Below are 21,054 nucleotides of genomic sequence, written 5' to 3' on the forward strand. Positions count from 1 at the left end.
ACCCAACTTTTACATCAACATGGATGGGACTGGAGGAGAATATGCTAAGTGAAATAAGCAGAGAAAGTCAATTATCATATGGTTTCACTTATTTGTGGAAATAAGGAATAGCATGGAGGACATTAAATGGAGAAGGAATGGAAAAATGAAGGGGGGGAAATCAGAGGGGGAGATGAACCATGAGAGCCTATGGACTCCGGGAAACAAACTGAGGGTTTGAGAGGGGAGGGGGTTGAGGGGGATGGGTTTGCCCGGTGATGGGTATTAAGGAGGGCACATATTGCATGAAGCACTGGATGTTATTCACAATCAATCATGGAACACTACATCAAAAACTAATGATGTACTGTATGGTGACTAACATAATAAAATAAAATTAAATTAAAAAAATCAATCAATCAATCAATCAATCAATTTGAAGAGGGAAAATAAAATAAGACAAAATCAGAGAGGGGGACAAAGCAGAAGAGAATCTTAATCATAGGAAACAAACTGAGGGTTGCTGGAGCAGTGGGGGGTGGGGAGATAGGGTAACTGGGTGCTGGGCATTAAGGAGGGCATGTGATGTAATGAGCATTGGGTATAAGACTGATGAACCACTGAACTCTTCCTCTGAAAACAGTAATATACTATATATTAAATAACTGAATTTAAGTTTCATACCCATTCAAAATAGATAAATAAATCTTCGAAGAAAAAAAAGGATGGAGTTAAAGAAAATAGTATCTTTTACCCATTTTGAAAGAGAGAGAGAAAGAGATTGTGTGGGGGGATTGGCAGAAGGACAGGATCCGCAAGCAGAGTCCTCACTGAGTATTTAGCCCGACAGGGGGCTTGATCTCACAACCCATGAGACTGAGCCACCCAGGAGCCCCTATCTCCATCCTTCTAACATCTATTCTTTAAAAATGCTTAACTGGCCTCACCTTTGAATTATTTAAAGTTAAAAATGCAAAAAATAACATAACTATGCAGTGGCTCTTATAGAGTTCAGGCAGTGAAAATGTCTGAAAGACTCTAAAAGGTAGAGATCTTAAAATATTTATATTCTAACTGTTTTAGGATGCAAAAATCCTCAACAAAATGCTAGCAAAATCAATACAACAATACATTGAAAAAATCATTCACCACAATCAAGTGGGATTTATTCTTGGGATGCAAGGGGGTTCAATGTTCTGAAATCAATCAGTGTGACATCACATCAACAAGAGAAAGTATAAAAGTCATGTGATCATTTCAGTAGATGCAGAAAAAACATTTGACAATGTATAATATCCCTTTGTGATAAAAACCCTCAACAGAGTAGGTTTAGAGTGAACATACCTCAATATAATAAAGACTATGTATGACAAACCCACAGCTAACGTCATACTCAATGGTGAAAATTGAGAGCCTTTCCCTTAAGGTCGGGAATAAGACAAGGGTATCTACTCTCACCTCTTTTATTCATCATAGTATTCTAAGTCCTAGCCAAAGCAATCAGAAATCAAAAGGAAGTAAAAGGCATCCAAATTGGTTAGAATGAAGTAAGACTTTCACTATCTGCAGATGATGTGATACTATATACAGAAAACCCTAAGGACTCTACCAAAAAACTACTAGAACTGAGAAAGGAATTCAGACATTTCTCATAAAGGGTTAGTATCCAAAATTTATAAAAAACTTATCAAACTCAACACCCAAAAAACAAATAATCCAGTCAAGAAAAGGGCAGAAGACACAAACAGACATTTCTCTGGAGAAAACACACAGATGGCCAACAGACACATGAAAAGATGCTCAATATCACTAAATCATCAGGAAAATGAAATCAAAACCACAATGAGATATCATCTCATACATCAGAATGGCTATATCAAAAACATAAGAAACAATAAATGTTGGTGAGAATGTGGAGAAAAGGAACCCCTCACGCACTGTTGGTGGGAATGCAAACTGGTGCAGCCAATGTGGAAGACAGTATGGAAGTTCCTCAAAAAACTGAAAATAGAATTACCATATGATCCAGTAATCCCACTACTGGGTATTTACCCAATGAATACAAAAACACTAATTTGAAAAGATATATGCACCCCTATGTTTCTAACAGCATTATCTACAATAGCCAAATTATGGAAGCAACCCAGGTGTCCACCAATAGATGAATGGATAAAGAAGATGTGGTGTATACATATACACACATACACAATGGAATATTACTCAACATAAAAAGGAATGAAATCTTGCCATTTGCAACAATATGGATGGATCTAGAGTATATAAGAGCAAGTGAAATAAGTCAGAGAAAGACAAATACCACATGATTTAACTCATATGTGGAATTTATGAAACAAAACAAATGAGCAAAGGAAAAAAGAGAAAAATGAAAAACAGACTCTTAACTATAGAGAATAAACTGATGGTTACCAGGGCGGGGTGGGGGGGTTGGTGGGGGATGGGTGAAATACATGAAGGGGATGATTAAGAGAACAATTATCATGATGAGCCCTGAGTTATGTACAGAATTGCAGAATCACTATATCGTACACCTGAAACTAATTTAACACTGTATGTTAATTATACTAGATTTAAAATTTTTTAAATGTAATTTTTAAAAATACATAAATACATAAATAAATAAATGTAAATGGTCTAAATGCTCCTATCAAAAGACAAAGGGTGAATGAATGGATAAAAAAATCTAAGAACTATCTATATGCAGCCTACAAGAAACTCCGTTCAGACCTAAAAACACATACAGACTGGAAGTAAAGGGATGAAAAAAATATATTCCATGCAAATGGTGGCCAATTAAAAAAAAAAAAAAAGCTGAGATAGCAATATTTACATCAGACAAAAAAGACAGGACAGAAAGGAGAACAGTAGATAAAGAAGGGTATCATATAATGATATAGGTTATCAATCCAACAAGGGGATATAACAATTGTAAACATCTATGCACTCAACATAGGAGTACCTAAATGTATAAAGCAAGTATTAACAGACATAAGGAGAGAAACTGACAGTAACACAATAATAGTAGGGGACTTTAATACCCCATTTACATCAATGGATAGCTCAACCAGACAGAAAATCAATAAGGAAACAGCTTTGAACGACACGTAAGACCAGACAGACTTAGATTTATACAGAACATTTCATCCAAAAACAGCAGAATATACATTCCCTTCAAATGCACATGGGACATTCTTCTGCATAAATCACATGTTTCGACCACAAAACAAGTCTCAATAATTTTAAGAAGATTGAAATCATAGTAAGCATCTTTTCTGACCATAATGCTATAAAACTAGAAATCAATTAAAAAAAAAAACTGGTAAAAACACAAACACAACATGCTACTAAAAGACCATGGGTCAGTGAATAAATCAAAGAGAAAATAAAAAAATATCTAAAGATAAATGAAAACATAATGGTTCAAAATTTTTGGGACACAGCAAAAGTAGTTCTAAGAAGGAAGTTTACAGCAAGAAAAACTTCAAAATAAACAATCTAACCTTACAACTACAGGAATTACAAAACGAACAAATGGAGCCTAATTTTAGTAGAACAAGAGTGATAATAAAGATCAGAGTGGAAAATACGAAATGAAGACTAAAAAAAAAACAACAATAGAAAAGATCAATGAAACTAAGAGCAGGTTCTTTAAAAAGATAAACAAAATGCAGAACCCTTTATCAGGGTCTCATCAAGAAAACAGAGAGGACTCAAATAAATGAAATCAGAAATAAAAGATGAGAAGTTAAAACTGACATACAGAAATACAAAGGATTATAAGAAACTACTACAAAAAATTCCAAGTGAAATAACTGAACAATCTACAAGAAAGAGATAACTTCCTAGAAACATAAATCTTCCAAGACAGAATCAGGAAGAAATAAATAACTTGAACAGAATGATTACTTGTAATGCAACTGAACCAGTAATCCAAAAACTCCCAGCAAGCAAAAGTCTAGGACTAGATGGTTTCATAGGTAAATTCTACCAAATTTTGGAAGAATTACTAATCTACTCAAACTATTCTCCCCAAAAAATGATGAAGGAAGAATTCTTCCAGATTCATTCTATGAGGCCTGTAAGAGACTATCAAACAAAAACTACATCCATTCATGACGAAAAATCAGCAAAATGGGTTTAGAGGGAACATATCTCAACATCAAAAGGCCTCATATAAAAAAACCCATAACTAATATCTCACTCATGATAAAAAGCTGAAAACTTTTCCTCTAAGATAAGGAATTACAGAAGGATATCTACTCTCACCACCTTTACTCAACATAGAACTGGAAGTCCTAGCCATAGCAATCACAAGAAAAAAAAAAGACATCCAACTTTTGTTAAGGAAAAAGTAAAACTGTCACTATTTGCAGACGACATGATACTAAACATAGAAAACCCTCAAGACTCCACCAAAAAAAAAAAAAAAAATTAGAAATGAATTCAGTGAAGTTGCAGAATACAAAATGAATATACAGAAATCTGTTGTACTTCTACACACAAATAATAAAGTGGCAGAAATTTTTTTAAAAATCCCATTTATAACTGCACCAAAAATAATAAAATACATAGGAATAAACTTAACAAGGAGGTGAAAGACCTGTACTCTGAAAACTATAAAACACTGATGAAAGAAATTGAAGATGACACAAACAAATGGAAACGCTCATGGATTAGAAGAGTTAAAACGTCCATACTATTCAAAGCAAGCCACAGACTCAACGTAATCCCTAACAAAATATCAATAGCATTTTTCACAGAACTAGAACATGTAATCCTAAAATTTGTATGTTCCATACAAAAGACCCCAAATAGCCAAAGCAATCTTGAGAAAGAAGAACAAGCTATAGATATCACAGCCCCAGATTTTAAGATATATTATAAAGCTATAATAATCAAAACAATATGGTCCTGCCACAGAAATAGCCACATAGAACAAGGGAACAGAATTTAGAGAGCCCAGAAATAAACCCATCCTTATATGGTCTCTTAATCTATGACAAAGGAGGCAAAAATATACAATGCAAAAAAGAAATATCAGTCTCTTCAACAAATGGTCTTGGGAAAACTGGACAATTGCATGCACAAGAATGAAACTGGATCACTTTCTTCTACTATACACAAAATAAACTCAAAATGGATTAAAGGCCAGGGCATCTAGGTGGCTCAGTCAGTTAAGTGTCCACCTCTTGATTTTGGCTCAGGTCATGATCTCAGGGTCATGGGACTGAGCCCCGTGTCAGGTTCTGCACTCAGCAGGGAGTCTACTTGAGATTCTCTTCCTCTCCTTCTGCCCCTCCCCCTCCACTTGTGCATGCTTTCTCTCTCTCTCTTCCTCTCTCTCAAATAAGTAAATCTTAAAAAAAAAAAGGATTAAAGACCTAAATGTGACACCTGAAACCATAAAACTCCTAAAAGAAAACATAGGCAGAGGGCACCTGGGCGGCTCAGTTGGTTAAGCGTCTGCCTTCGGCTCAGGTCATGATCCCAGGATCTGGGATTGAGCCCCATGTCGGGCTCCCTGCTCATGAGTGGGGAGCTGTGGGGAGCCTGCTTCTCCCTCTGGCCCCCTGCTCATGCTCTCTCTCTCAAATAAATAAATAAATAAAATCTTTAAAAGAAAGCATAGGCAGTAACCTCTTGGACATTAGCCTTAGCAGAATTCTTCTGCATCTGTCTCCTCAGGGAAGGGTAACAAAAGCAAAAATAAACAATTGGGACTACATCAAACCAAAAAGGTTTTTTACAACAAAGGAAACATCAACAAAAGGAAAAGGCAACTAACTTACCGAATGTGAGAAAATACTTGCAAATGTTAACATCCATTAAAGGGTTATATCCAAGCTATATAAAGAACTCGTACCACTCAACACCAAAAAACAAACAAAAACAAACCCACAAATAATCCAATTAAAAGGGCAGAGAACCTTAACAGACATTTCTCCAAAGAAGCCATAGAGATGGCCAAGACACACATACGAAAAGATGTTCATCACTTATCATCAGGGAAATGCAAATCAAAATCACAATGAGGTATCACCTCACACCTGTCAGAATGGCTAGTTCAAAAATAAAAGAAATAAGTGCTGGTGAGGATGTGGAGAAAGGGAACATTTGTGCACTGTTAGCAGGAACATAAATTGGTACAGTCACTACAAAAAACCATATTGAAGGTTCCTCAAAAAATTAAACATAGAAATACACCATGACCCAGTAATTCCATTTCTGGGTATTCACCTGAAGAAAACAAAAATACTGAACATGAAACAAAAACATGAAAAGATATATGCACCCCTATGTTTACTGCAGCATTATTTACAATAGCCAAGATATGGAAGTATCCCAAGTGCCCATCAAGAGATGAATGGATAAAGAAGATATGGTACACAGATACAATGGAATATTACTCAGACATAAAAAGAACAAGATCTTGCCATTTTCAACAACATGGATGAACCTAAAGAGTATTATGCTAAGTGAAACAGGTCAGACAGAAAAAAACAAGTATCATATTATTTCATTTATATGTGCAATCTAAGAAACAAAACAAACAAAAACAGACTCATAAATACCCAGAACAAACTGGTGGTTATCAAAGGGGATATGGGTGGGGGGGATGGCTGAAATAGATGAAGGGGATTAAGAGGTACAAACTTCCAGTTATAAAATAAATATGTCATAGTGATGAAAAGTGCAGGATAGGGAATATAGTCAATAATATTTTAATAACTTTGGTGGTAGATGGTAACTAAACTTACTATGTGAACATTTCATAATGTATAGAATTGCTGAGTAACTATGTTGTACACCTGAAACTAATATAATATTGTATGACAACTATACTTCAATAAAAAATTAATAATTAAAAATTGGTCAATTACTTTATGTATATAAAAATGGTTAAGTTTAAATTCATTTGTTAAATATGTATAAGGAATATATATAAATATGCCTTTTAGAAAAAACCATTAAAATAAAATTTAAGTAAAATTTTAAAAAAATTATTTTTCTTATTTAATCTATTTTGAAGATGTGAATTTCCATGTGTATTTTTGCAAATGGAGAACAATAATATTCCTAATTCAGCTAAAATTTATCAAATGCAAATACTCAGAGCTCTTAATAACTATGGATAATAGAACAATTAAACAATCAGTTAGGTGACTCAGAACTAACCAGAATAATCTTTCCTGACATATACACAAATAAAGAGGTGACAGCAATTTAAATACCCAACTGTCAGGTTACAAAAAGCATAGCTATGGCTCTAACGGATATCTCCTCTTGAATCATGAAATTAATCAACTGGATTTTTTTTTAAATTACTACATACAGTATCGGAAACTAAATTTATTGCTAACTACAGTAATAAGTAATCAGTTACCTATATGATTTGCAAAATTCAGTTTTTCGAGAAACTCTAAAGATAATACTAAAGTTGTTAATTGAAATTATTTTGGAAGATTTATAGTCAAACTATTTTGGTTGTTCACTTTACATGAGGTCTCAACTTAAGTCAACTTTAAACAAACTAAAAATCACTATATGACTATGCAAGACTGAGGTTCGGTTAGTGATCATGAAGTCAAAACTACACAAAGAACAGAACTAAAAACAGTTCATAAAAGTGAAACGAACACTGACGATTTCTAAGTGTTTTTGGAATCTGAGAAAGAGTAAATAAATTGCTGACATTGCAGTGCCATGTGCCCTCTGTTCTTGAAAGGATGTTTATCTTTAAAAAAAATAATAATAAGAGGTAAAAAGCCTTATCACTTAATGTCACACGGCCAGCAGAATCTTAATTTTCGATTAAAAAATTATCCAGAGGCCACAAACCATTATTATTCACATCAATGGCTTGTACTAGTTCAATTTCATGGCTGAGAAAATATGAAGATAATAGAGAAGAAACTTTGAGTACCTTAAATAAATATTACAAAGGGAGGACCTGGAAACTCTGAATCATTGAATCACCTAATTAGATGAAGCAGAAACCAAAAATCCCTAATACCTGGCACTAGCATTCCCACACTCCTTGCCCTCTTGTGACTCCTCACTGAGGCCATGTCCAAGGATCCACCATGGAATAACAATGACCAGCAAACACAGCCTCTGAAGTAGTGACATGACCATGCCCCTTTAGAGATGAGAAAACTCCCTGAATTACTCTTTTCCAAAGACACCCTTTAAAGGGGTGAGCTGAAGAGAAAGACCTGTGTCCTACCTCATCAGGAATTCTGTGATTGCTATTTCTGGTCTTCAGCATGCTAAAGGCACCTGCTTATTAGGAGAAGCTCCAAGTCTGGGGTTGGGGAAGGAGGTGGAAAGACAGCTTTACTCTGCATCACTCACAAATAAGTTATGTTTCTCACGTAACAACTAGAGTTTCAATGGAGATAGATATGAGCAACTGTATCTGCACACTGAAGCTTAGTGACCATGTCTTGTTGCAGTAATCACTGAACATGCAGGAAACGTGGAGTGGTTACATATGATTTTTCCTATTCTCACAGAAACACCACAAGTAATTTCATAACCCTGAACATAAACCAAATAATTTAAGAATAATGTCAGTGCTAACAATTATGTCCAATACATGCTAATCACTGGAGAAAATATTACATTTAGCTAAATTCATTTAAACAAGGCAATGTCACACAGAACTGCTGATATGTTGGATATACTTTATACTCACATTTTAACTCAAATACAATTGTTCAAAATTTAGGGAATGCATAAAGCTAGCATCTTATCTTCACAGAAGATAAGAAAATGAATGCCAAAAGGCTTACTTTAATTCAATTCAACAAATATGAATATCTACGTGTACCACCTTAAAAAAGTGAATAATAATGGAAACTAGATTATATGATTAAGCCTCCTAATGAAAAGAAAATTGAGAAAAATCACTACAAAACCATATAGCAGGGGGAGGAGCAAGATGGTGGAGGAGTAGGAGACCTAAATTTCATCTGGTCCAAGGAATTCAGCTAGATAGGAATCAAACCATTCTGAACACCTACAAACTCAACAGGAGATCAAAGAAAAGAATAGCAGCAACTCTCTGAAAAGAAAAGCGACCACTTTCTGGAAGGTCTCTTCTGGTTTGTTTAGCATATATTTTTCTGGGGTCGTTGTTACCCTGTTAGCATTTTGTTCTCTCATTCATCTATTCTCCTCTGGACAAATGGACAAGATGGAAAAAATCACCCCAAAAAAAAGAAAAAGAGGCAGTATCGACTGCCAGGGACCTAAAAATACGGAGACATTAGTAAGATGTCGGAACTAAAGTTCAGAATTACGATTATAAAGATACTAGCTGGGCTTGAATAAAGCATGGAAGATATTAGAGAAACCCTTTCTGGAGAAATAAAAGAACTAAAATCTAACCAAGTCAAAATCAAAAAGGCTATTAATGAGGTGCAATCAAAAATGGAAGCTCTAACTGCTAGGATAAATGAGGCAGAAGAGAGAAATAGTGATATAGAAGACCAAATGATGGAAAATAAAGAAGCTGAGAAAAAGAGAGATGAACAACTACTGGATCACGAGGGCAGAATTCAAGAGATAAGTGATACCATAAGATGAAACAATATTAGAAAAATTGGGATCCCAGAAGAAGAAAGAGAGAGAGGGGCAGAAGGTATATTGGAGCAAATTATAGCAGAGAACTTCCCTAATTTGGGGAAGGAAACAGGCATCAAAATCCAGGAGTCACAGAGAACCCCACTCAAAATCAATAAAAATAGGTCAACACCCCGACAACTAATAGTAAAACTTACGAGTCTCAGAGACAAAGAGAAAATCCTGAAAGCAGCTCGGGAGAAGAGATATGTAACCTACAATGGTAGAAACATTAGATTGGCAACAGACCTATCCACAGAGACCTGGCAGGCCAGAAAGGACTGGCAGGATATATTCAGAGCACTAAATGAGAAAAATATGCAGCCAAGAATACTATTTCCAGCTAGGCGGTCATTGAAAATAGAAGGAGAGATAAAAAGCTTCCAGGACAAACAAAAACTAAAGGAATTTGCAAACACAAAACCAGCCCTAAAAGAAATCTTGAAAGGGGTCCTCTAAACAAAGAGAGAGCCTAAAAGTAACATAGACCAGAAAGGAACACAGACAATATACAGTAACAGCCACCTTACAGACAATACAATAGCACTAAATTCATATCTTTCAATAGTTACCCGGAATGTAAATGGGCTAAATGCCCCAATCAAAAGACGCAGGCTAACAGACTGGATAAAAAAACAAGACCCATCGATATGCTGTCTGCAAGAGACTCATTTTAGACCCAAAGACACCTCCAGATTGAAAGTGACGGGGTGGAAAACCATTTACCATGCTAATGGACACCAAAAGAAAGCTGAGGTGGCAATCCTTATATCAGACAAATTAGATTTTAAACCAAAGACTATAATAAGAGATGAGAAAGGACACTATATCCTACTTAAAGGGTCTATCCAACAAGAAGATCTAACAACTGTAAATATCTATGCCCCTAACATGGGAGCAGCCAATTATGTAAGCCAACTAATAACAAAAGCAAAGAAACACATCGACAACAATACAATAATAGTAGGGGACTTTAACACCCCCCTCACTGAAATGGACAGATCAGCTAAGCAAAAGATCAACAAGGAAATAAAGACTTTAAATGACACACTGGACCAAATGGACCTCACAGATATATTCAGAACATTCCATCCCAAAGCAACAGAATACACATTCTTCTCTAGTGCCCACGGAACATTCTCCAGAATAGATCCCATCCTAGGTCACAAATCAGGTCTCAACCAGTACCAAAAGACTGGGATCATTCCCTGCCTATTTTCAGGCCACAACGCTTTGAAACTAGAACTCAATTACAAGAGGAAAGTCGGAAAAGGCCCTTGGAAGCAAGGGCAAAAATGAACTATTGGGACTTCATCAAGATAAAAAGCTTTTGCACAGCAAAGGAAACAGTCAACAAAACCAAAAGACAACCAACAGAATGGGAGAAGATATTTGCAAATGACATATCAGATAAAGGGCTAGTATCCAAAATCTATAAAGAACTTATCAAACTCAACACCCTAAGAACAAATGATCCAATCAAGAAATGGGCAGAAGACATGAACAGACATTTTTCCAAGGAAGACATCCAAATGGCCAACAAACACATGAAAAAGTGCTCAACATCGCTCGGCATCAGGGAAATCCAAATCAAAACCTCAATGAGATACCACCTCACACCAGTCAGAATGGCTAAAATTAACAAGTCAGAAATGACAGATGTTGGCGGGGATGCGGAGAAAGGGGAACCCTCCTACACTGTTGGTGGGAATGCAAGCTGGTGCAACCACTCTGGAAAACAGTATGGAGGTTCCTCAAAAAGTTGAAAATAGAGCTACCATACGATCCAGCAATTGCACTACTGGGTATTTACCCCAAAGATACAAATGTAGGGATCCGAAGGGGTACGTGCACCCCGATGTTTATAGCAGCAATGTTCACAATAGCCAAACCATGGAAAGAGCCAGGATGTCCATCAACAGATGAATGGATAAAGAAAATATGGTGTGTGTGTGTGTATATACACACACACACACACACACACACACACACACACACACACACACACACAATGGAATATTATGCAGCAATCAAAAGGAATGAAATCTTGCCATTTGCAACGATGTGGCTGGAACTGGAGGGTATTATGCTGAGCAAAATAAGTCAAACAGAGAAAGACATGTATCATATGACCTCACTGATATGAGGAATTCTTAATCTCAGGAAACAAACTGAGGGTTGCTGGAGTGCGGGGGGTGGGAGGGATGGGGTGGCCGCGTGATAGACATTGGGGATGGTATGTGCTATGATGAGTGCTGTGAATTGTGTAATACTGTTGAATTACAGATCTGTACCTCTGAAACAAATAATACATTATATGTTTAAAAAAAAGAAGATGATAGTAGGAAGGGAAAAATGAAGGGGGGGAAATTGGAGGGGGAGATGAACCATGAGAGACTATGGACTCTGAGAAACAAACTGAGGGGGGTAGGGGGATGGGCTAGCCTAGTGATGGGTATTAAAGGGTGCACGTACTGAATGGAGCACTGGGTGTTATACGCAAACAATGAATCATGGAACATTATATCAAAAACTAATGATGTAATGTATGGTGTTTAACATAACATAAAAAAAGAAAACATATAGCAAACACTTGAAAGATAACAAACCAAGGAGTGACCTGCACATTTAGTAAAACTGTACAGTAATAAACTACCCGTCTTCATTCACTTAACATATACAGAACATCTTCTGCTATGTTGAAACTGTGCTAAACACTGAGAGTGTAGATATGAAAAAAATCAGCCACTGTGCTGAGTCGTCCCAGCACAGCAGAACAGCTTCAAGCAGATGATGATAGTTCCTATGTATAAGAGTGCTACAAGGAACAGAAAACTGCTTCAAGAGCAGGATTGATGGGGAAGATCAACCCAACCTGGAGGTGTGCAAGGAGGCAGAAAGGAAAGCTTCCCAGAGGAGGCAGTGCCTAATTATCAGGAAAGAGCAGGAGCGGAACAGGCATGGGGCTGTCAGGACTGAAGTGGCCCTGACTGCCTGCTGCCTAGAGAAGGGACGCCTGAGACGTACAGGGAAGGAGTGTGAAGCAGGTAACAGCCGCCGTAAGCCAAGTGTAAGCATTAGCAATGCCTAGGAATTTTAGGTTTTAGCCAGAGGGAGAATGGGCCATCCAGAAGGGTTTTAAGCAGAGGAGTGACAGATCTCATTTATATTTTAGAAAGATGAGTTTTTCAAAAAGTTAGAGGTGAACTTGAAACAGGAAAGACTGGGTGCTGGGACCAAGAAGAGAACCCTCAAGTATTCTGATAAGAAACAATGAAAAATGATGAGGGGCAGAACTCAGAAATGGAAAAGAGGGGACCTGCAACTAACTGCTGGAGGGGAAGGAGGGCCTTGGTTGATGTCTTCACCTCTTCCCACTGTTAAGAGGTCCAGCAGCAGAAAGAGCTGATCTAGAGATGATGAGAAAGTGAAAGTGATGAGCTTGCTTTCGGACTTGGTAAGCTGAAGAGGTCTCTGGAATGTTCCAATGGAGATGTCTACTAGGAAGGTTGATAAAAAGACCTTGAGCTCAGAGTAGAGAGATTAGGCTGCAGACAGATGCTGGAGGCACCAGTCAGTCTAATGAAATTGCTCAGAGAGAGTCTGAAGACAGTCTGGCAAGAATAGAGAAAGACAGAGTCCTGGGGCTATCAGCAGTGCAAGGTTTTGCAGAGGAAGAGAAGCCAATCCACAAAGGAAACTGAGGGCTACCAAACAGTAGTGGGATCAGAGATGCCACAGAAAGTCTCAGGAAGAGGGTTCAACAATGGAAGTACTACAGAAACATAGAATATAATACAGAGTGAATGCATCACAGATTCCCAACTACAGCTGACCCTTGAACAATGCGGGGATTGGGGTGCTGACCCCTGCACAACTGTAAATCCACATGTAACTCTGACTCCCCCAAAAGTTAACTACTAATAGCCTACTGCTGACCAGAAGCCTTACCAATAACATAAACAGTCGATTAACACATATTTTGTATGTTCTATGTTTTATATACTATATTCTTGCAATAAAGTAAGCTAGAGAAAAGAAAATGTTATTAAGGAAATAAGGAAAAGGAAATACATTTACAGTGCTGTGCTGTATTAACAAAATCCACATATAAGTGGAACTGCACAGTTCAAACCCATGTTGTTCAAGGGTCAAATGTATGGCATCAGAAGTGGCTTCAGTGAGAATAGTCTCAATGGGGGGGTGAGAGCAGACTTCTCAGGATGAGAGATCAAGTGACACAATAACATAGAGCTATCTAGCATGGAATCTTTGAGGGAAGACAACTTTTTAAAAGCTGGGTTGCAAAGAGAAGAGTGATGGGGAGTTATTGTGGGGATTGTGATTTAGAGTTAGAGTGACCACACTGCTGGTTTAGTGCCTAATGTTCTAGCCTTACCCACAGACTCTCAAGAGGTTATAATAATTTAGTTATCTTAAGATGGTTGAAATCTAGAAAATTAGAACCACAAGTAGTAAGTGATAATTATATGCAAGGCACTGAGTCAGATGTTATGAGGACACAAATAACTGAAACCATCTGTCTATAAGACACTTAAAACTTAGGATGTACATAAATGTGTGCATATGTGTGCAGGTGTGTGTATGTGTTTGCACCTGCATGGCCTGCCACGTAACAACTCCTTTATTTCTGAATATCTGGGATTGCTAAATTACTTCCACAAAGCTTGGCACAGCAAAACTAAGGCTTTTCTTTTCCCATGAGATAATTTTATACATATACACAAGGGGAAGTGCCCCAAATAAGAAAGGAAAAGTAGTCACTGGATGCCATCCTTCTCAGCCATTTTAGACAGAAGGTAGAGGCAGGCCAGTCAAGGGAGAAGCAGGAATCAGGCTGGTCCAGAGAGCTCAGCTCTTTTTGTCTAGTTCTTCTAAGACTGGGGAGAAAGGACAGGGCAGTGACATTTAGTTCACCAGCACTGGTCTAAGAACAGTAGGGGCAATATTGGAGTATTGTGCATTAATACCTTGAATAGAAAATAAAGAGATTTTATTGAAAAACCCTTCTGAGGAGCACCTGGATGGCTCAGTTAAGCGGCTGCTTTCAGATCAGATCATGATCCCAGGGTCCTGGAATCGAGCCCCACGTCAGGCTCCTGCTTCTCCCTCTCCTCCCCATCTGTGCTCTCTCCATCTCTGTCACTGTCTCTGTATCTCTCTCAAATAAGTAAAATCTTTAAAAAAATAACAAGAAAAACCCTTTTGATATCTATCCCTTGGAATTCTGAAACTTCCAGTCACTGCTCTATAAAAAAAAATAATTGAAGTCTACAAATGTGAAAAGAAATCTCCACACATCTTTGTTTAAAAATGCTCCCAAAATGGGGCAATAAAAGACAGGTAACAAAAAATATGTAATATTATGTATATGTACTAAAGAATTGTGAGAGAGGTTAAAAGGTGTAATAGGGATTCAGAAAAAAAAAAAAAAACAATCCTGTCAGGGTTGATGGGAGGAAGACTTGCCAGACAAACCACTTGTTTCAGAGATGGGCCCTGAAGCATGCACAGGCCAGCCAGGGAATTGATGACCGGGCAGCGAAGACACTAGCAGAGGCACCTGTGGGAGCTATAAAGGGGTCACTGGTGCAGTTACTGAACAAGTATTTACTGAGCAGGCATTAGGTACCAAGCAGTAGTTTAGATATTGATGATACAGAATTCAGGAGGCAAAATTTTCTGTTCATGAATTTGCAAATTTATGATGAACTCTTCTGGTGGCATTTTCTCACCTGACCTGATTAAGGATACTGATTATCACTCCTCGTCTAAGAATTCATGTTTCCCTGCAGAAATCCTTGCTGGGAATATAACATAATATATGGCACATGCCATATATGGCCATATATCCTTCTAAAATCCAAAAATACTGAAATTCCAAAAGTCATCTGGGCCCAAGAGTTTTGAAAAAGGGATTGTAGATCAAAAGCTCCAGATGCTATTGAGTGATCTTGAGAATGATAATTTATTGTTAAAAGTCATGTTTGTTCACTTAAAGTGGTAATCAAGCCACTAACTATGACCTCATGGATTTAGCTTTAATAAGTTCAACCAGTATAAAGGCCAGTGCTAGAACCACATGTATAGCACTCTCTCTTTTAAGTAATTACTTTACAAATAAAATGAGTACTTTTCACAGGTTAAAATTTAAAACACCATGCCAATTGTCCATTGGCCATGTCATTTCTTCAGGTTGGTGGCTGGTATGGTGATATTTAAGTTTAAGACCTAAATGACAAAAGGGAGTCAGTCCTATGAAGATAAAGGAGAATTACTGCCTAAGCAAAGGAAAAAACAGGCTTGAAGAGGTAAGGTGGAAGAACTTGGAAAGTTTGGGCAAGAAAAAGGCTCACTATGCTAAAGTGTAGCTGGAGAGAGGCCATGGGTGTACTCGTGAGTGGCGGGCAAAGTGCCAGGGCACCAGACTGGAGCCTACCCTGCACGGCATTGCACATTTTACTTAAGTTTAATAGGAAGATATTGCAAGGATCTTAAGATACAAATAGGATCTGACTTAAACTTTAAAAGGATATATTTGAGATATGAACTATAACCCAGTTTGGACATAGTAAGTATGTATATAGAAAAGTAACAGAATTTAAGGAAAAAAAGATTAATTATGGCCACATGTACGTAGAAAGCCTCAGATGACTATAATGGCTGTGATTTCAGAAAATAAAATACCTGTGGTCACATAAAATAGCTTTAATTTCATAATTTTGGTTTTTAGTTTTGATTTATGGCATCACTATATTGTTCACCTAAAGTGAACACTACACAATAAAAACCCAAAGGTGTTTAAAGATTAAACAATTTTATCACCATCTAATAAAAGCGTTACACAACTAAAAAAAAGTGTTTAAAGCAATTAGGTAAAACAGTGAAGATTAACTCAAGCCTGTTAACAATTCACTGTACACCTACATATACATCCCAAAAGAATCTATGTCTAGGGGGGCCTGGGTGGCTCAGTCGTTAAGCGTCTGCCTTCGGCTCAGGTCATGATCCCGGGGTGCTGGGATCGAGCCCTGCATCGGGCTCCCTGCTCTGCAGGAAGCCTGCTTCTCCCTCTGCCCACTCCCCCTGCTTGTGTTCCCTCTCTGGCTGTCTTTCTCTCTGTCAAATAAATAAAAATCTTAAAAAAAAAAAAAAGAATCTATGTCTTATATAAACATGACCATTTCTATATAAGACTACTTCTAGATAAAAATGTTACTAGGGAGCTTGGTTCTATGTATTCCACACTATTTCATACAAAGGAATAACTATCTGATCCATCAAAAAGTTTATTTGATTCAGCAAGCAATAGTTATTTTTAAAATACATATTATGAAGTGATTTAAGTGACTTTCATTTGATGTCACGAGATAATACTGGAACTGTGTCAGTCATCCTTCTGTGGTTCAATTTTCTTTGCTAAATTACTGTAATAATCATACTCCTACACATTTTTCTTCTATCTTTCACCTTGTCAACATTAATAATTAGGTCTTATACAGAAGTGACCAAATTTCTTATGTAAATTTTTTGATGATAGTCACAAAGTCATTGTATAAAACTGTCACTCATAGTCTATTCTATCTATGCAATAAAGACATATCCTGGGAAGCAAATATGCATTACTAAAATGATCAAATATTTTAAGGTATAATTAATTATTTTCTGGAATTTAAGAATAATTTTAAGCCTTAAGTTTGAATAATAAAAGGTACACTAAATTCCAAACTATCAAAAACGGGTGGGGCGCCTAGGTGGCTCAGTCGGTTAAGCGGCTGCCTTCAGCTCAGGTCATGATCCTGGGGTCCTGGGATCGAGCCCCACGTCCGGCTCCCTGCTCAGCAGAGAGCCTGCTTCTCCCTCTCCCTCTGCCTGCCACTCTGCCTACTTGTGCTCTCTCTCTATCTCTCTGTCAAATAAATAAAATCTTTAAAAAAAAATGGGTTTAAGCTAGTAAAAAGTTAAAATCAAACTAATGGTAAAAATATGAATTAAAAAAAAGCATTTTAAGAATACACTAATTGATAAAATCCGTATTTATTACTCTAGATGCACTGGACTACTTTTAGAGAACTTCAGTAACTTGAAACCATTTACCTGTTGGAGGCAGGCAGTCTTTCCAATCAAAATAGCCTGCATAAATTCCAGGTTCCAAGGAGCCCACGATAGGATCTGCTTTCAACTCAATGTAATTTTCAAAGAGTCTTTGGTCTAATTCTTTCAATGAGGCCATGCTAACCTATAAACACATAATAAAGAATAACTATGAGTTTTTTATTTGCGCATGAGGGAAAAAGTAAAATAATATAAATACTTCAGCATATTTTAAAAGTACCTATCAATTTTCCTACAGAAAAAAATGATTTTTATTTTATTTATTTTTCAGTAACGAAGACCATTTTCTGAACACAGCTTATTTAATAGGAATTAATCCCCATGTATGGACTACACATAGAAAGTTCAGCCCACGTGAACTGTGAGTTCCTGCTGGTAGTGGAAGTAGAACAGAATGGGGAAGGTAGCCTCAGTCCTACAAGTCTATGCCTGGTCTCACTGGCGCTCAAGAGGCCAAGAAGTTGCAGAGTAGGTGGGCAGAGTCCTAAATTTGGGAATAAAGAGTCTGTGAGCACAGGGGCCTCTGCAGTGGACTACTGGTGTCTGCTTCTATACCATATAGTCTAGGATCTATAAACAAGAATATATGTCATGCAGTGAAATTCAGCTGTAGAAAAGACAAACAACAACTTGAACTTAGAAAAATAATGAAAACCTCTAAGGAGACTAGTGTACAATACAAAACAAGACTTCATGGAGAGAACACACATGATTTTCAAAGCTAACAACTGAGTAGTTTAATTGGAGGAACCAATGGTCACTACGGAGACCAAAATTAAGTGCAACAAGTACTTCAAGACAGAGAGTAACAATGTAAAGAGGTGGAAATTATGAAGGAAGAGACTTAGAAGATAGACCCAGGAACTCTTATATGAAAGGAAACAGAAATTCAAGTAGAAGAATATGAACTGCCACAGAAGAGATAATAATTAAACAAGCAACAGAATAGGAATAAAATTTCTGGATCTAAAGACTGACTGCAATTTGAACAAACAGGTTTGCTGGGTTCTAGGCTAGATTTATGAGACACTGCAAAACTGTTAAAGTGCCTAATTTCTAAATAATTAAAAAAGAGAGAGAAAAAATTTTTAAGCTTCCAGCTTAAAAAAATGAATTACAAAGAAGAATCAGTCGGACATCAGATTTCTCAGATGCAGCACTGGAACTTAAAGTCACTGGAATAATATCCACAGGAATAAAAGGAATTCAACCCAAGAATCCTATATTGAGCCAAGATGTCATTCACTTAACAGAGTCTAAGAAACATATTTTTGGTTATACAAGGATTCAAAGAATATTTATCACTCATGTACTTGACAAAGGGCTGTATCCTAAAAATAAATACATCAGACTGAAAAGGATGAACAACTGAGGATAAGAGTAGCAGGCAGTGAACTTTTGAGTTCTCCTTCATCCCACTCTTTCTTTAATATTGAGAAACATAAACTTAGATGATTAGAGATACTCTAGACACGTGAAATAAAATACTAATACTTGAAAGAGAGGAGGCATCCAAAAATGAAATACTAATACTAGAAAAAGAGAAAATTAAACTCAAAGAAAAGCACCAATGCCAAAAGTGGGTTGTTTAAGGGGTTATTACAGTTTTATGTCAGTAAGTTTGATAATATAGAGGAAACTGAAAAACACAATTTCTAAAAATGTTACACATATCCTCTAATGCTTTCACATAAGCATTTAAGGAAGAAATTTCACACACAAACTTTTTCACAGAACAGAGCCTGAGAACACATCTCCAAAGGCAAGGGAAACAAAAGTGAAAATGAACTTTTGGGACTTCATCAAGATAAAAAGTTTCTGCACAGCAAAAGAAACAGTCAACAAAACAAAGAGGCAACCCACGGAATGGGAGAAGATATTTGCAAATGACACTACAGATAAAGGGCTGATATCCAGGATCTATAAAAAACTTCTCAAACTCAACACCCAAAAAACAAATAATCAAGTCAAAAAATGGGCAGAAGACATGAACAGACACCTCTCCAAAGAAAAGAAACAAATGGCTAACAGACACATGAAAAAATGTTCCAAATCACTAGCCATCAGGGAAATTCAAATCAAAACCACACTGAGATACCACCTTACACCAGTTAGAATGGCAAAAATTGACAAGGCAAGAAACAACAAATGTTGCAGAAGTTGTGGAGAAAGGGGAACCCTCTTACACTGTTGGTGGGAATGCAAGTTGATACAACCACACTTTGGAAAACAGTGTGGAGGTGCCTCAAAAAATTAAAAATAGAGCTACCCTATGACCCAGCAATTGCAATCCTGGGTATTTACCCCAAAGACACAGATGTAGTGAAAAGAAAGGCCATATGCACCCCAATGTTCATAGCAGCAATGTCCGCAATAGCCAAACGGTGGAAAGAGCCGAGATGCCCTTCAACAGATGAATGGATAAAGAAGATGTGGTCCCTATATACAATGGAATATTACTCAGCCATCAGAAAGGATGAATACCCAACTTTTACATCAACATGGATTGGACTGGAGGAGAATATGCTAAGTGAAATAAGTCAAGCAGAGAAAGTCAATTATCATATGGTTTCACTTATTTGTGGAACATAAGGAATAGCATGGAGGACATTAGGAGAAGGAAGGGAAAAATGAAGGGTGGAAAATCAGAGGGGGAGATGAACCATGAGAGACTATGGACTCCAGGAAACAAACTGAGGGTTTTAGAGGGGAGGGGGGTGGGAGGGATGGGTTTGCCCAGTGATGGGTATTGAGGAGGGCGAGTATTGCATGGACCACTGGATGTTATATGTAAACAATGAATTATGGAACACTACATCAAAAACTAATGATATACTGTATGGTGACTAACATAATAAAAAGGAAAGAAAGAAAGAAAGAGGAAAAAAAAGAAAAGAGAAGAAAGAGAAGAAAGAAAGAAAGAAAGAGAGAGAGAGAGAGAGAGAGAAAGAAAGAAAGAAAGAAAGAAAAGAAAGAAAGAGAAAGAAAGAAAGAAAAGAAAGAAGAAAGAAGAAAGAAAAGAAAGAAAGAAAAAAAGAAGAAAGAAAGAAAGAAAGAAGAAAAAGAAAGAAGAAAGGAAAGAAAGAAAAGAAAGAAAAGAAAAGGAAAGGAAAGGAAAGGAAAGGGAAAGAAAGAAAGAAAGAAAGAAAGAAAGAAAGAAAGAAAGAAGGAAAGAAAGAAGGAAAGAAAGAAAGAAAGAAAGAAAGAAAGAGAGAGAGAGAGAGAAAGAAAGAAAGAAAGAAAGAAAGAAAGAAAGAAAGAAACAGAGCCTGAGAACATTTCCTACTTTTTTTA

At 36.9% G+C, this 21,054-nt stretch overlaps 1 protein-coding gene across 5 annotated transcripts in view; it reads right to left on the bottom strand.

Annotated features, from left to right (window-relative positions):
- Window positions 1-21,054, bottom strand: part of EXOC2 (exocyst complex component 2) — a 256,500-nt gene that overhangs the window by 62,576 nt on the left and 172,870 nt on the right. For all 5 annotated transcript variants that reach the window (XM_036072478.2, XM_036072479.2, XM_036072475.2 and 2 more), the window contains one exon: window positions 17,743-17,884. In XM_036072478.2, coding sequence (XP_035928371.1) covers window positions 17,743-17,884 — 142 coding nt within the window. The remainder of the gene's footprint in view (window positions 1-17,742; window positions 17,885-21,054) is intronic.

Source organism: Halichoerus grypus, chromosome 9, assembly GCF_964656455.1.
Source record: "Halichoerus grypus chromosome 9, mHalGry1.hap1.1, whole genome shotgun sequence".
Classification (NCBI taxonomy): Eukaryota; Metazoa; Chordata; class Mammalia; order Carnivora; family Phocidae; genus Halichoerus; species Halichoerus grypus.